Source organism: Mastigoproctus giganteus, chromosome 11 (assembly GCF_048544385.1).
Source record: "Mastigoproctus giganteus isolate SK-2022 chromosome 11, ASM4854438v1, whole genome shotgun sequence".
In the NCBI taxonomy this organism is placed as follows: domain Eukaryota; kingdom Metazoa; phylum Arthropoda; class Arachnida; order Uropygi; family Thelyphonidae; genus Mastigoproctus; species Mastigoproctus giganteus.
This window is the reverse complement of record NC_143585.1, coordinates 120,514,305-120,527,876: the sequence shown is the minus strand read 5'-3', so window position 1 is coordinate 120,527,876 and position 13,572 is coordinate 120,514,305. Positions and strand designations below refer to the sequence as shown.

The following is a 13,572-nucleotide window of genomic DNA, read 5'->3' as shown; positions in this document are numbered from 1 at the left end:
TGAACCACCCTTTTATCCATTGTAGCAATTTGCCCCTATTGCCATACTGCTCCAATTTGTACAGTAGTCATCCAGATGCAACAGTATTAAAAGCTTTCCTAAAATCCAAGTATATGATATAAAAATTATTTTTCTGATCCAGTTCCTTTGTGAACACATCACAGTATCCACTCAAATTGGTCACACACGACTTCCCCTTAACAAACGCCAGCTTTGTCTGAATTATTATTGCAGTCTTGACTAGATGATCCTGCAATGCTCCTTTAACCAGTGACTATTATTTTTCTCTTAACAGAAGTTAACCTAACAGGCCTGTAAATAATCCTGTCACGCTTTGATCCTCCTTTGTGAATTGGAAATACATTTGCAGATCTCCAGTCCGTGGGGGCTTCCCGATTCCAAGGATGCTCTCATAGTTACGACTAAGGGTTAGCTTACTTCCTTTGCTGACTCCTTTAATATAACTGGGTAGATCCCATCCATCCCAGGTGCCTTTCTTATGTTTAACTTCAACAATTTCTTCTCCACTTTGCTCTCAATTATTACAAAATCATTTAGCTCCCTGTTAGGGTTTAATAAGCTTCTGTCCTCATGTTCCTTACAGAATTCCTCATGTGTGAATGTAGATGCAAAATACTCATTCAATTTGTCAGCTACCTGAGTAGGATCACCAATATCAGGTGGCCCAATCTGATTCATCCCCTTCCTTCTAGAGTTTATATAAGTATTAATTCTTTGCTGTTTTTCTCTGCATCCTTTGCCAAAGATTTCTCATAATCTGCCTTTTCTTAACTAACCTCCTTCGTGACTGATTACAGACTAGCTAATATCAACCACAGACTTCTGTGTCTCCTGATAATTTATATGCATCCCATGCATTTTTCTTCTCTGCCACGAGTCTCATTAGTTCATCTGACACCCATTTAGGTGTAAACCTTAAACAGTATTTCTTAGTTGGTATGAAAAGCCTAGTATAGCTTCCAAGATTAATTCCTCGAATGCTTCCCATCTCGAATTAGCTATTGGTAACATCATACGTCCCATTGTATAGAATTTAAAAAATGTCCGAGACCACTGTAGTCATCTTTACAGAAGCAAAAACCCTTCCCTTTACCCCTGATGGTAGTAATATCTTTAATCCCACATTAGTAAACTGTGATCACTGTCACCTAGTAGTTCCTTTATCTGCTTAATCTCAATGCATGAATAATCACTGCTGATAATCAGATCAAGAGTATTACTCCCTCTGCTTGCCTCTCGAACGTGCTGCTGTAGAAAACAATCGTCCAGTAAATCTACAAAAGTCTTGCTAGTGTGCAAGTGATCAACTGACAAGTTTCAGTCAATATTTGGGAAGTTAAAATCCCCATTACAAGACATTGTGATTTACAGGCCAACTATTTCTTTGTACAGTTGTTCGTTGTACTCAGCATCATTAGGCCTATAACACACTACTACCCTCGATTTTGCTTTCCCAGTGCTTATTTCACACCAAACTGACTCAACATTGCTCTGTTCACCAATGTCAACTGGATGCACTGCCTTAGATTTGATATGTTTTTTTAACTAATAGCATAACCCCTCCTCCCTTCCTAATTTGCCTATCCTTTCTGTACATATTGTACTCCCCAAATTTCAATTCTTCATATCTGTGTGACACCACGTCTCTGATAATATCCACCTTTGATGTCTTGACCAGCACTTCAAATTTATTTACTATACTCCTATCATTGGTGTACATGCAAGTATACATGCACCCGTTCTTACTCACCCTAACACAGCCCATGTATTTACTTGTTTCATGATTACTCCCACTAGTCCTTGAAATCCCCACTAACTTGCTTTCCAAGCTGTTGCTCATTCCAATAGAAGCAGTGCAAGATTCTTTATTGGGAAGATTTAGTTACTGTTAAGGTTCTAACACTGGATTGCAGACTGCTAAAAGAAGGAAATGTTTGTCATAATTGGTTAGTCTTTAGGATGGACCAGTGTAACAAATAGGCTCCCTCATGGCTCAGGATTCAGTCACCTCCTATTTCTAATCTTAATAAGTTATTTATTATTATTATTAGCCATATGGTGCAAGGAAGCCTGAGGCTTATGCTGCACCAGCCAAAAAAATTGAGTACCCTGTGTGTTTGTGTGTGTGTGTGTGAGAGAGAGAGAGAGAGAGAGAGAAAATCACCAAAAAAAGAGAAGAATGATGATATCCAGCTTAGGACCCTGGGTGTGCCAAGCTCATACTCACTAGATGAGACTCGTGACAGAGAAGACTCGTGACTGGTTAAAGATGCATTGCAGGATCATTTAGACAAGACTGCAGCAATAATTCAGACACAGCATGGGTTTTTTAAGGGAAAGTCTTGTCTGACAAATTTGATGGGATATTATGATGTGGTTACAAAGGAACTGGATGCAAAACATAATTTTGATATCATATATTTGAATTTCAGGAAAGCTTTTAACACTGTTGCACATGGAAGACTACTGTACAAATTGGAGCAGAATGGTATTAAGGGTAAGTTGCTACAGTGGATAAAAGGAGAGTGGGAGAAGACAGAGGGTGGTAATTAATGGGTGCTGCTCTTCGTGGACTAATGTTATTAGTGGAGTCCCACAGGGTTCGGTGTTGGGTCCTCTGTTGTTTTGTATATTTATCAATGATATTGATGAAGATATATCAGGCTTAGTGTCGAAGTTTGCAGATGATACAAAGGTTGGCAGTGTGCTACTGCAACAGGATCTAGATAATTTGGGCAGATGGGCCAAGAAGTGGCAACTGAAGTTTAACCTTGACAAATGCAAAGTACTGCATAATGGGTAGAAGTAACCCCAGAGAAACAAACCAACTGTGTGGTACTACACTTGTGGTAGAAAATGAAAAAGACCTGGTAGTAACTGTGCAGTCAGATATGAAGTTTTCTGAGCAATGCAGACAGGCTGCCAGGGCAGGTCATGGGATTTTGTCAATGATATATGGGAATTTTGCTAGCAAGGAAAAGGAGGTGATTGTCCCTCTGTATAAGGCAATGGTCAGGCCACGTCTTGAGTACTGCGTACAGGTCTGGAGGTCTCATTTTAGGAAGGATGTAGATTTGCTTGAGCATGTACAGAGAAGGGCAACAAGATTGGTGAGGGGAATAAAGGGATTCTCTTACCAAGAGAGGCTTAAGTTCTGCGAATTGCAGTGGCTGGAGACTAGGCACCTGCACGGTGATCTGATTGAGGTGTATAAGGCCTTGAATGGGTTGAACACACTGAATTCTGATGGGATTCTTCCACTTGTTCAGATTACGAACCTAAGGAGGCATAAATTCAAATTAAGAAAGGACAGATGTAGAATAGATGTGCGGAAATTTGCCTTTAGCCAGCGGGTGGTTAATTGCTGGAACAAACTTCCATCTGTCGTTGTGGAAGTTGATAGGTTGAATAAATTTAAGGAGGAACTGGACAGGCATTTGGAGGGAATGGTGTGATTTTTTTTTTTTTTTTTTTTGGCTGACGCTGCATAAGCTCATACACTTGCTTTCTTGCATCACATGCCACTACTACTACTACTACTAGATGTGAGCCCCTGGGGTTGATGAGGGTATTCAAGGTAAGCTGGCAAATTATGATGATGATTTTATGTGGTAAGAATGCAAGCCAGAACATGCTGCTTCAAAAAGGCTAGGATCAGTTGAATATCTACATGATCCAAAAAAAAAAAAAAAAAAAAAAAAAAAAAAATGGCAACTAGTTTAATACTATATGTAAAAATTAAATAAAATTAAATACTATATTTAATTCTATATGTAAAGTTTGCATTTGGGGAAAAGAAATCCCAGATACATGTATAAGAAAGAGCAACTAAAAGTGATTTTTCAAGATGAAAAAGAGTTAAGTGTTAGAATTCAACGTGACATGAAATTTTCTATGCGGTGTAAACAGCTAGGAAGACGTCATCCTTCTGTCCTGTCAATCATTTATAGCAGGGGTGGCCAACGAGTCGATCGCAGATTTAATTTCGGTCGATCACAACGAATTTTAAATATACAGTCATCCCTTGATTTGTGCATCTTGTGCAAAGTAATTTTTGAGATGGTAGATCGCGGCACATTTTGAAGGAAAAAAGTAGATTGCATCGCAAATTAAGTAGGCCACTCCTGATTTATAGGATCTTTATGAAGTGTGGACAAGGATGTCATTATTCCTCGATAAAGCCAATGGTTAGACTTCATTTGGAATACTGTATTTGGCCCCCAGAATACTGTATTCTATTGTATCTAAAAAAAAAGAGAAAAGGGCAGAAGTTTTGGAGAGAATTTAAAGAATTCTAAGCAGATTTGTGAAGAGTGTAAATTGATGCGCATGATGAAAGGCTTAAAAGGTGTGGACTGCAAAGTTTGACAACTAGATATCTGAGGGGAGATTTTACTGAGGTGTATGAAGTGCTGAAGAGGTTGAGGAAAATGAATGAGGGAAGTCTGTTCTCTCTCATAGATGAGATCTCATGGATCTTGTGAAGTTCATTCATGGGCAGCAGGTGTCAAAACTGGGATAAATTGCCTTGCAATGTGGCAGAGGCAGTAAGTCAGGCTAAATTTAATGTAGAATTGGATGGTAACCTTATGGGAATGGGAATAGTATGAACATTGTTAAATAATAAAATACTAAATTACATTTACAATGGATATACAAATAAAATGATAAAATACTGATAACAAAATACTGAATTAAAATACAATAAAATATACTAGATTAAAAGTGCTAAAATAACTGTAGCTTTCGAAGGCTTCCGCCTTCTTCCTCAACAGTTGAGGAAGAAGGCGGAAGCCTTCGAAAGCTACAGTTATTTTAGCGCTTTTAATCTAGTATATTTTGTATTTTAATTCAGTATTTTGTTATCAGTATTTTATCATTTTATTTGTATATCCACTGTAAATGTAATTTAGTATTTTATTATCAGTATTTTATTTGTATATCCACTGTAAATCTATTATAAATTTAAATACAAAGTTATTAAGATTTTGGTTTTCGTTTTTACTTCAATGGTTGGTGAGAAATGCTAAAAAATCATAGTAGTCCATTAAAGTCACCGAAAAAAAAAAATTGGAGTTGGAAGTTGTGCAATGAGGTTGTCAAGTTCTGAAAGGGCAAGTGGAAGAGATGGTGGAATATAAATCGAAACAATGGTAACTGAAATACCAACTGCAATCCGAGCTGCCACAGCTTCTAGGGGTGGTTCTTAATTGGATCAGTCTAGATGGTATGTTAGAATTTACAAGAATGGCTACCCCTCCACGGGCAGGAGACTCTGGGCTTCTATCTCGTCTGTATATCATATAATTTGAGAATTTCAGCAAAACTTGGGGTAACAAGAATGTTTCCTGTAGGTATATACCTATGGGATTAAACTGAGAGATTAAATCCCTTAAGTCATCAGAATGGCTTCTTAGTCCTCTACAATTCCACTGTATGATGTTAGGCATTATTTTGGTTTGGCTGAGGATGATTCATCTGACTGTTTTTTGTATGCAGGGCATTTTTTCCAGTCTTTTTTTGAGAATAAGGGGCATCAGGTATCCATAGTGTCACTGGCATAGAGCTCTAGGATAGGTTCTTCATAATTTGGGTGTATATCCACTTCCATAGTGTTGGTTGGTGGATCAGTTTCCTTACAGTCTTTATTAGGTTTAAATTTTTCTGTGTCATTTGAGACTGTCACAGTATCAGTTGGGATACTAATTGGGGTATTGGTGGCATTGCTGGTTTTAGTTTTAGAATTTTCTTTTCCAATGGTTGATAAGATTGCTTTAATCCAATTAGCTAGCAAGACGTTGGGCGGTATTGACACATCTGTTTGAATTGCAGTTGTATGAAAACTTTGGGTTTGAGAGGCATAAGATGGACTTGGCATGGTCAACATTATTTGTCTGTATGCCTCAGGATATGTGACTTTATGTTCTAATTTGTACTTTTGGATTTTCCTATCCGTTTTCCACATTTCACATGATTTAGAAAAGGCGGGGTGATTGCCTTTGCAGTTGGGGCAAATGGGAATTGCGGCTGGACAATCTGCCTGTGTATGATCTTTTGCTCCACAAATAGGACAGATGGCGTCACCTCTGCATGCCTGTTGTGAATGGCCATATTTCTGGCATTTAAAACAGCGAAGAGGATTCGGGATGTATGGATGAATTCGGCAGTTTAAATATCCAGCTTTTACTGAGGATGGCAAATCAGGAGTAATAAAAGTTAAAACGATGGAACGAGTTGGAATGAGATTTCCATCTTTTTTTGTCATTATTCTTTTAGCACTGATTACCCTTTGATTGCCAAGTTCTTGTACTAATTCCTCCTCAGACACTGTAATTAAGTCCCATTCGGTGATGACTCCTTTTGATGAATTTAAGGTATTGTGGGGAGTAACAGATACTGGCAACCCACCAAATGTTGTTGTCTTTAATAGCCACTCTGAATGTTTGGTGGTGGCTGTTCAATCAGGAGATCTCTGGATTGTAGTCGCTTTACCATTTTTGGTGATCCTGCAATAGATTCTAGATGTTTTCGAATCATGAATGGGGATAACTTACCCACAGGCTGTGGAGACAGACTGTATCACCAAAAAATTAGGAATGTCTGAACAGTGTGTTTCTGTTCGAAGTCTTTTAGGTTGACTATTGTCATTGTCTTCATAACAGGATTCTTGCCTTGAGCTTGAAGGCTCTAAGGGTGGAAAATTTGTAGAATCCATGATGGCTCCTTTTGGCCCTGGGGGTTTATCTTTTCCACCCAAGTTACCGGCCCCGTCAAGGGGGACGCAGGAGCAGTGCCACGAGGTGACCAAGTGGCTGAGTTAGTAATTAGTATTTATAGAAAAAAGAAACAGAAAGGTGGATTCCCTTTCTGGGCCTTTGCCTACTTCTTGTAAAGCGAAAGTGCTACTCTGATATACAAATAAAATCAAGAAAACGGTTTTTGAAACAAAAAATAGAATCTGTTCACTCAAATGCTCTTTGCAGAAATCGCTTTTAGAAATGCACTAGAAATCACTTGGCACCTGGGGCCATCCGAATTAGCAGTGGAACCGGATCAGTGATGGTCGACCTGTAGGACAACCTGAATAATAATGATATCATTACTGTGACAGTCATAAAACAGTTGAATAGAAGATTTGATTTCAATATTACTTACCTTGAGTTTAGTAAAGCTTTTGATATGATTCAGCATGAAAGTCTATTATATAAATAAAGCAACTGGATTAGATAGGAGACAGACTGTAGCTAGCTATAAATGAATATTCTTCAGGGTGGATCCTGTAGAAACTGGAGTGTCACAGGGATCAGTACTGTCCCAGATCTGTGAAGACTGTTAATCTATGTTTATATAAAAAGAAGCATAGAAGGTGTGAACCACAAAGTTTGGACAACATCTTGGGAAGGGTAGGGGGCACTGATTGAGATCTATAAGGTTATGAAGGGGATCAGTACAATGATTTGGGGGGGATATTCTCACTGGTAGTAGAGAAAAGAACTATAGGAAAAGAGAGTATTCTAAAGTTCAAAACAAATCTGGATGGTTATATTTTGGCAATGGAAAAGTTTGCGTTCCCCCATACCCACAGCTAAAGAAAAAGCCTGCTTCTTTGCATTTTAACCATTCTGGTAGAGCATTTTATATAGTGTAAATTTTAAACCTGTAAATGTGAATATAATCACAATTTATTTTGTTTATTAAATTGCTTTCTTATTATTTTACAAGTCTTTAGCTGTCCTTACTTTGCAAGAGATGTATGCATTCAGTTTTTTTTTTTTTTTTTTTTTAACATTACAATTTACTTGTGAGATAATTTCGTTATAAATTAATATCAAGTATAAATCAGAAGAAATCTCACCTTCCCTACAGCAGATTTTAGTTTTATGATATAATTACATTCCTAAAGAAAAAGAAGTCTGAGGTTAACTTTTGCTTTTCTGGAAAAACAAATGCCACAGCTTTAATATATATTTACATTTATAAGGTGGCATGTATGTTTAGCATGATCTTTACTCAACTCGTCATTGTACTATTCACGTATTAAGGAAAGATCAAGCATGAGGAATATAAAACAGAAGCAAAACACTTATGTTTTGCTTCTTTGTGATCAATTTGCCAGTATTACTAGTAATATAATTTTTTAGATGTTAGCTTTATACCAATCATAATATTCTGTAGTGGTAGTAGTAGTAATAGAGGCATGTGATGCAAGAAAGCAAGTGTATGAGCTTATGTAGCATCAGGAAAAAAAAAAAAAAAAAAAAACAATTTCACACAACCATTCCCTCAAAGTTTCTCCAGTTAATCCTTGAATTTATTTAAGCTATCAACTTCCACAACAACAAATGGAAGTTTGTTCCAGCAATTAATCTCCCCCAACCCTGCTGGCTAAAGGCAAATTTCTGCACATTATTCTACAACTGTCTTTCCTCAATTTTAATTTATGCACCCTCAAGTTCGTAATCTGAGCAAGTGGAAAAATCCCATCAGAATTCAGTGTGCTCACCCATTCAAGGCCTTATCACCTCACAGGTGCCTAATCTCCAGCCACTCCAATTTGCAGAATTTAACCTTTTTTGGTAAGAGGATCCCTTCGTTCCCCCTCACCAATCTTGTTGCCCTTCTCTGTACACGCTCAAGTAAATCTACATCCTTCCTAAAATGAGGCCTCCAGACCTGTACTCAGTACTCAAGGCATGGCCTCACCATTGCCTTATACAAAGGGATAATCACCTCCTTTTTCCTGCTAGCAAAATTCCTGTATAGCATTGACAATACCCCATGACCTGCTCTTGCAGCCTGTCTGCATTGTTCAGAAAACTTCGCATCTGACTGCACAGCCACTTACGGGTCTTTCATTTTCCAACCACCCTAAGTGTAGTACCACACAGTTGGTACATTCCTCTGGGGTTACTTCTACCCATATGCAGTACTTTGAATTTGTCGATTTTAAACTTCAATTGCCACTTCTCAGCCCAGATGCCCAAATTTTCTAGATCCTGTTGAAGTAGCACACTGCTATTACTGACATTAACAACCCTGCCAACTTTTTTTGTATCATATGCAAACTTTGACACTAAGCCTGATATATCTTCATCAGTATCATTGATAAATAAACAAAACAACACTGAGCACAACACCAAACCCTGTTGGACTCCACTAATAACATTAGTCCACGAAGAGCAGCATCCACTGATTACCACTCTGTCTTCTCCCATTCAACCACCCTTCTATCCATTGTAGCAACTTGCTCTTAATACCATACTGCTCCAATTTGTACAGTAATCTTCCATGCGCAACAGTGTTAAAAGTTTTCCTGAAATCCACGTATATGATATCAAAATTATTTTTTGCATCTAGTTCCTTTGTAACCACATCATACATAGTATCCAGTCAAATTTGTCAGACAAGACTTTCCCTTAACAAACCCATGCTGTGTCTGAAATATTGCAGCAGTCTTGTCTAGATGATCCTGCAATGGATCTTTAACCAGTGACTCCATTATTTTACCCGGAACAGAAGTTAAACTACTGGTCTGTAATTATTCGTGTCACCCTTTGTGAATTGGGGATACATTTGCACATCTCCAGTCCATAGCGACTTCTCCTGAGTCCAAGTCTCATAATTAAGAATTAAGAGTTTCCTTAGTTCCTTTGCCACTTATACAAAATAAATCTGTTCATTATTAAGACTGTTTGTTTCCTTAGCAAAGGCCTATATTGTGTGTGCAAATAAAGGTATTCAAAGATATCCAAAATATTTTATATATCGGTGTATATATTAAATATAATCCACCAACAACAACAACAAAAAAAGTTGTCACTCACAAGGTACTAAAATAAGTGTACAACTGTGAAATTACTGTTGTATAGTCCAGTTTAAATAATATTAATCATGTGTAACTAATGTCTAAATAATGGAGTCACTGATTAAAGAAGTATCGTATACTTGGTTTCAGAAAAGCTTTTGATACTGTTGAACCTGGAAGACTGCTATACAAATTGGAGCGATGTGGCATTAAGGGCAAGTTGCTGCAATGGATAAAGGGACGGTTGAGTGGGAGATGGCAGAGAGTAGTAATAAATGGGTACTGCTCTACGTGGACTAATGTTATTAATGGAGTAGCCCAGGGTTCAGTGCTGGGTCCATTGTTGTTTTGTGTATTTATCAATGATATCGATGAAGGTATATCAGGCGTAATTTACAAGTTTGTACATGATACAAAGGTTGGCAGGGTTGTTAATGACAGTATAGACAATATAGTTCTGCAAGAGGATCTAGAAAAGTTAGGCAGATGGGCTGAGAAGTGGCACTTGAAGTTTAACCTCGACAAATGCAAGGTACTCCTATGGGTAGAAGTAACCCAAGAGAAACATACCAACTGTGTGGTACTACACAGGGAGGTGGAGAATGAAAACGACCTGGGGGGGGGTAATTGTGCAGTCAGATATGAAGTTCTCCAAGCAGTGCAAATGGGCTGCCAGAGCAGGTCATGTAGTTTTATCACTGATATATAAGAATTTTGCTAGCAGAGACAAGGAGGTGTTTATCCCTTTGTATAAGGCAATGGTCACACCTCAAGTACTGCATACAGGTCTGGAGGCCTTATTTGAGGAAGGATGTAGAGTTGCTAGAATGAGTACAAAGAAGGGCAACAAGATTGGTGAGAGGAAAAAGGGACGCTCTTACCAAGAGAGGCTTAAGTTTTGGAAATTACAGTGTCTGGAGACTAGGCACCTGCGAGGTGATCAGATTGAGGCATATAAAGACTTGAATGGTTTGATCATGCTCAATGTGCTTTCTTGCTTCATGTACTAATGCTACTGCTAAGACAGTTGTAGAATAGATGTGTGGAAGTTTGCCTTTAGCCAGCGGGTAGTTGATTGCTGGAACAGACTTCCGTCTGTTGTTGTGGAAGTTGATAGCTTAAATTAATTTAAAGCTAAACTAGACAAATATTTGGAGTGACCGGATGGGTGAAATGGGTTTTTTTGGCTGATGCTGTATAAGCTTGCTTTCTTGCATCTTATGCCTCAACTAATGCTAACACATAAAATACTTCTGAATTTTATGAACTATCATCATTACTTACTTTCACATTTAAATAGCCAGTCAGCAGTAGAGATGAAAAGAGAGTAAGGCATGTTCCCATTACAAACAGAAATACAGCTAATAAAATAGCCTTCCAGGGTATTTTGGAATCAACCTTTTTAAACTGCAATGAAAATTCAGAACCTTATAAAACGACTTTTAAGCAAGGTCCAAGAAAAGATTAAATAAAACCATTACTTTAACTTTTTGTTAACTGGTTTTTTTTGAATAAAATCTATTTGAGGAAATCCCATCTTATTTTCAAATTCACTTATGTTATTAATCTTTAGATCATATCTTCGAAGGAAAAAAAAAAATGTAATTAAAACAATGGTATGCAGTTCAATATGATGAATCTGCAGTCATTAGCAATTTCATCTGAAGGAATAAAAATAAAATTAACTTATTTTATTCAACTAGATTGCTCTGTGATATGATAGCAACATCACATAGTGTTAAGGATCTGCCATGATAATTAAAGTTTTCATTAAAACATTTTTTAAACTGTAACTTCTTTTAAAAATATCAAATCCAATACTGATGAAGTGACTCGTATGATGTAAAAAATGCATAATCTATTACTAACTGTAGCAAGAATGCAGCAACAGTTTATCAACTGCTATGAGCAGTTATTAAAGATGTATACTCCCCTGGAATGGGCTGTCATAAGAAGAAACTAATTTTTATCTATTATATATTTCATCAAATTCAATTTTTTTCCTTAATTTTCTTAAATAAAATACTTCTTCCTTACTGTGTTTTTTATAATGATACCCTTTGAACTTTCTGTTCACTCAATATAATAAAATATTGGGGAGTGTCTTCCCTAATATTTTAACAAAAAACATAGAGAAATAAATAATATATAATGCTAATCAAATTATGTAAAATAACTTATTGAATCATGAAAGAGAAAAACAGTATTCATATTTCAGAGAAAAATATTCTTGCATCCACTGCAAATGCCTTTATTTCAAATTCTTGTTTACTCTTTCATTCAAAATGATGTACACTTTTTCCCCTATGTTGGTGCAGATTCTAAGAGGCTAAGATGCTGATGTCACCATTTCTGTCTCCTGCCACTGACAGGTTCTTTTGTTTGTGATTGGTTATTTTACTCATTTATACATTCTGTTGGATTGCTATTGTCAGCTAATGAACTTGTCCCTTGCATGACTACAGATAAATTTATTCAAAAATGGAAAATAAACAAGTACAGGTGTCACAAGAGTACTCAACTTCATCCTTATCTTGTTCCGACTCAAAGTGATCACGAAAATCTAGAGGGGAGGGGGACCAACATCTGAAGGGCCTGAAAATCCAAAATTGCCAAAAAGCCAGAAATGAATGGGAAAGTGTGCTTGGTTAATGTATGATGAGATGAATGATAAAGTTTTCCATAAATATTTTAAGTAATGATTTGCAAAATTAAACATTATTGTACCACATAAATGTTTAATTTTTTATATTTTCAGTTTAAAAATAAGCTTATGAACTAAAGTTGATATTAACCACAAAATTTGAAACTGTAGCTGTCACAGAGCAATCTGTATGAACAAAGCAAGTACTAATGTTTAGTCAACCATCTGATAAGACAAAAAAAAAAAAAAAAAAAAAAAAAAAAAAAGAAAGAAAGAAAGAAGAGCACAAGGTTGCACTCATGAGAATGTTTTCCACTCTTTGATACCGGTGTATTTAAGGGCAGGCCATAAGAGGGCACAGAGATTACACAAGCAATATTACAATTATGTTAGATTTGAGAGTAGGAGATTACTCATAGATGAGAATATTTTTATAGTAATTCTTGATAAAATATTTCAGACAATAAAAGACATCTATTATGTAATTATAGTCAATGAAATGACAGGATTTCCCAGGTGTAATGTTTCTCTATACTTTAGATTTATGAACAAAGATCATGACACTGAAGCTTGTAAGAACTGTAATGACACTGTAAGAACTGCTTACAGGCTTTTTCAGTACCTCTAATGGTATCTCAGAAATTTTGTTCAACCTAATACAAGATATTCCAGAAAATTCTGATTTTGAAAATTTGGACTGCCAAGCCCAGTGCATCACTCGTGCACTGGGCTTGGCAGTCCAAATTTTTACAGGTTCAACTTGAATGGCTGAAATAGAGTCTGGTATTTCTTTGTGCATTGCCTTTTTCATTGTACTAGTTTAGGACTTCAACATACAATTGAAATCATTCTGGTTACAACAACAACATGTCAAATATAATTAGTAAAGGTACATGATGCAAGAAAGCAATCTTATATAGCATCAGTCAAAAAAACAACACCCTTATTTCCCCCATCCACTCGCTCCAAATGTTTGACTATAGATAAATGTTGTTTGTCAAGTTCTGCCTTGAATCTATTTAAGCTATGAACTTCTACAACAGATGGAAGTTTGTTCCAGCAATCAACCACCCGCTAGCTAAAGGCAAACTTCCGCACATCT

At 36.7% G+C, this 13,572-nt stretch overlaps 1 protein-coding gene across 3 annotated transcripts in view; it reads right to left on the bottom strand.

Annotated features, from left to right (window-relative positions):
- Positions 1–13,572, bottom strand: part of LOC150078391 (transmembrane protein 230) — a 150,941-nt gene that overhangs the window by 30,125 nt on the left and 107,244 nt on the right. For all 3 annotated transcript variants that reach the window (XM_090384848.1, XM_090384849.1, XM_090384847.1), the window contains exon 3: positions 11,111–11,233. In XM_090384848.1, the coding sequence (XP_090240974.1) occupies positions 11,111–11,233 (123 nt within the window). The remainder of the gene's footprint in view (positions 1–11,110; positions 11,234–13,572) is intronic.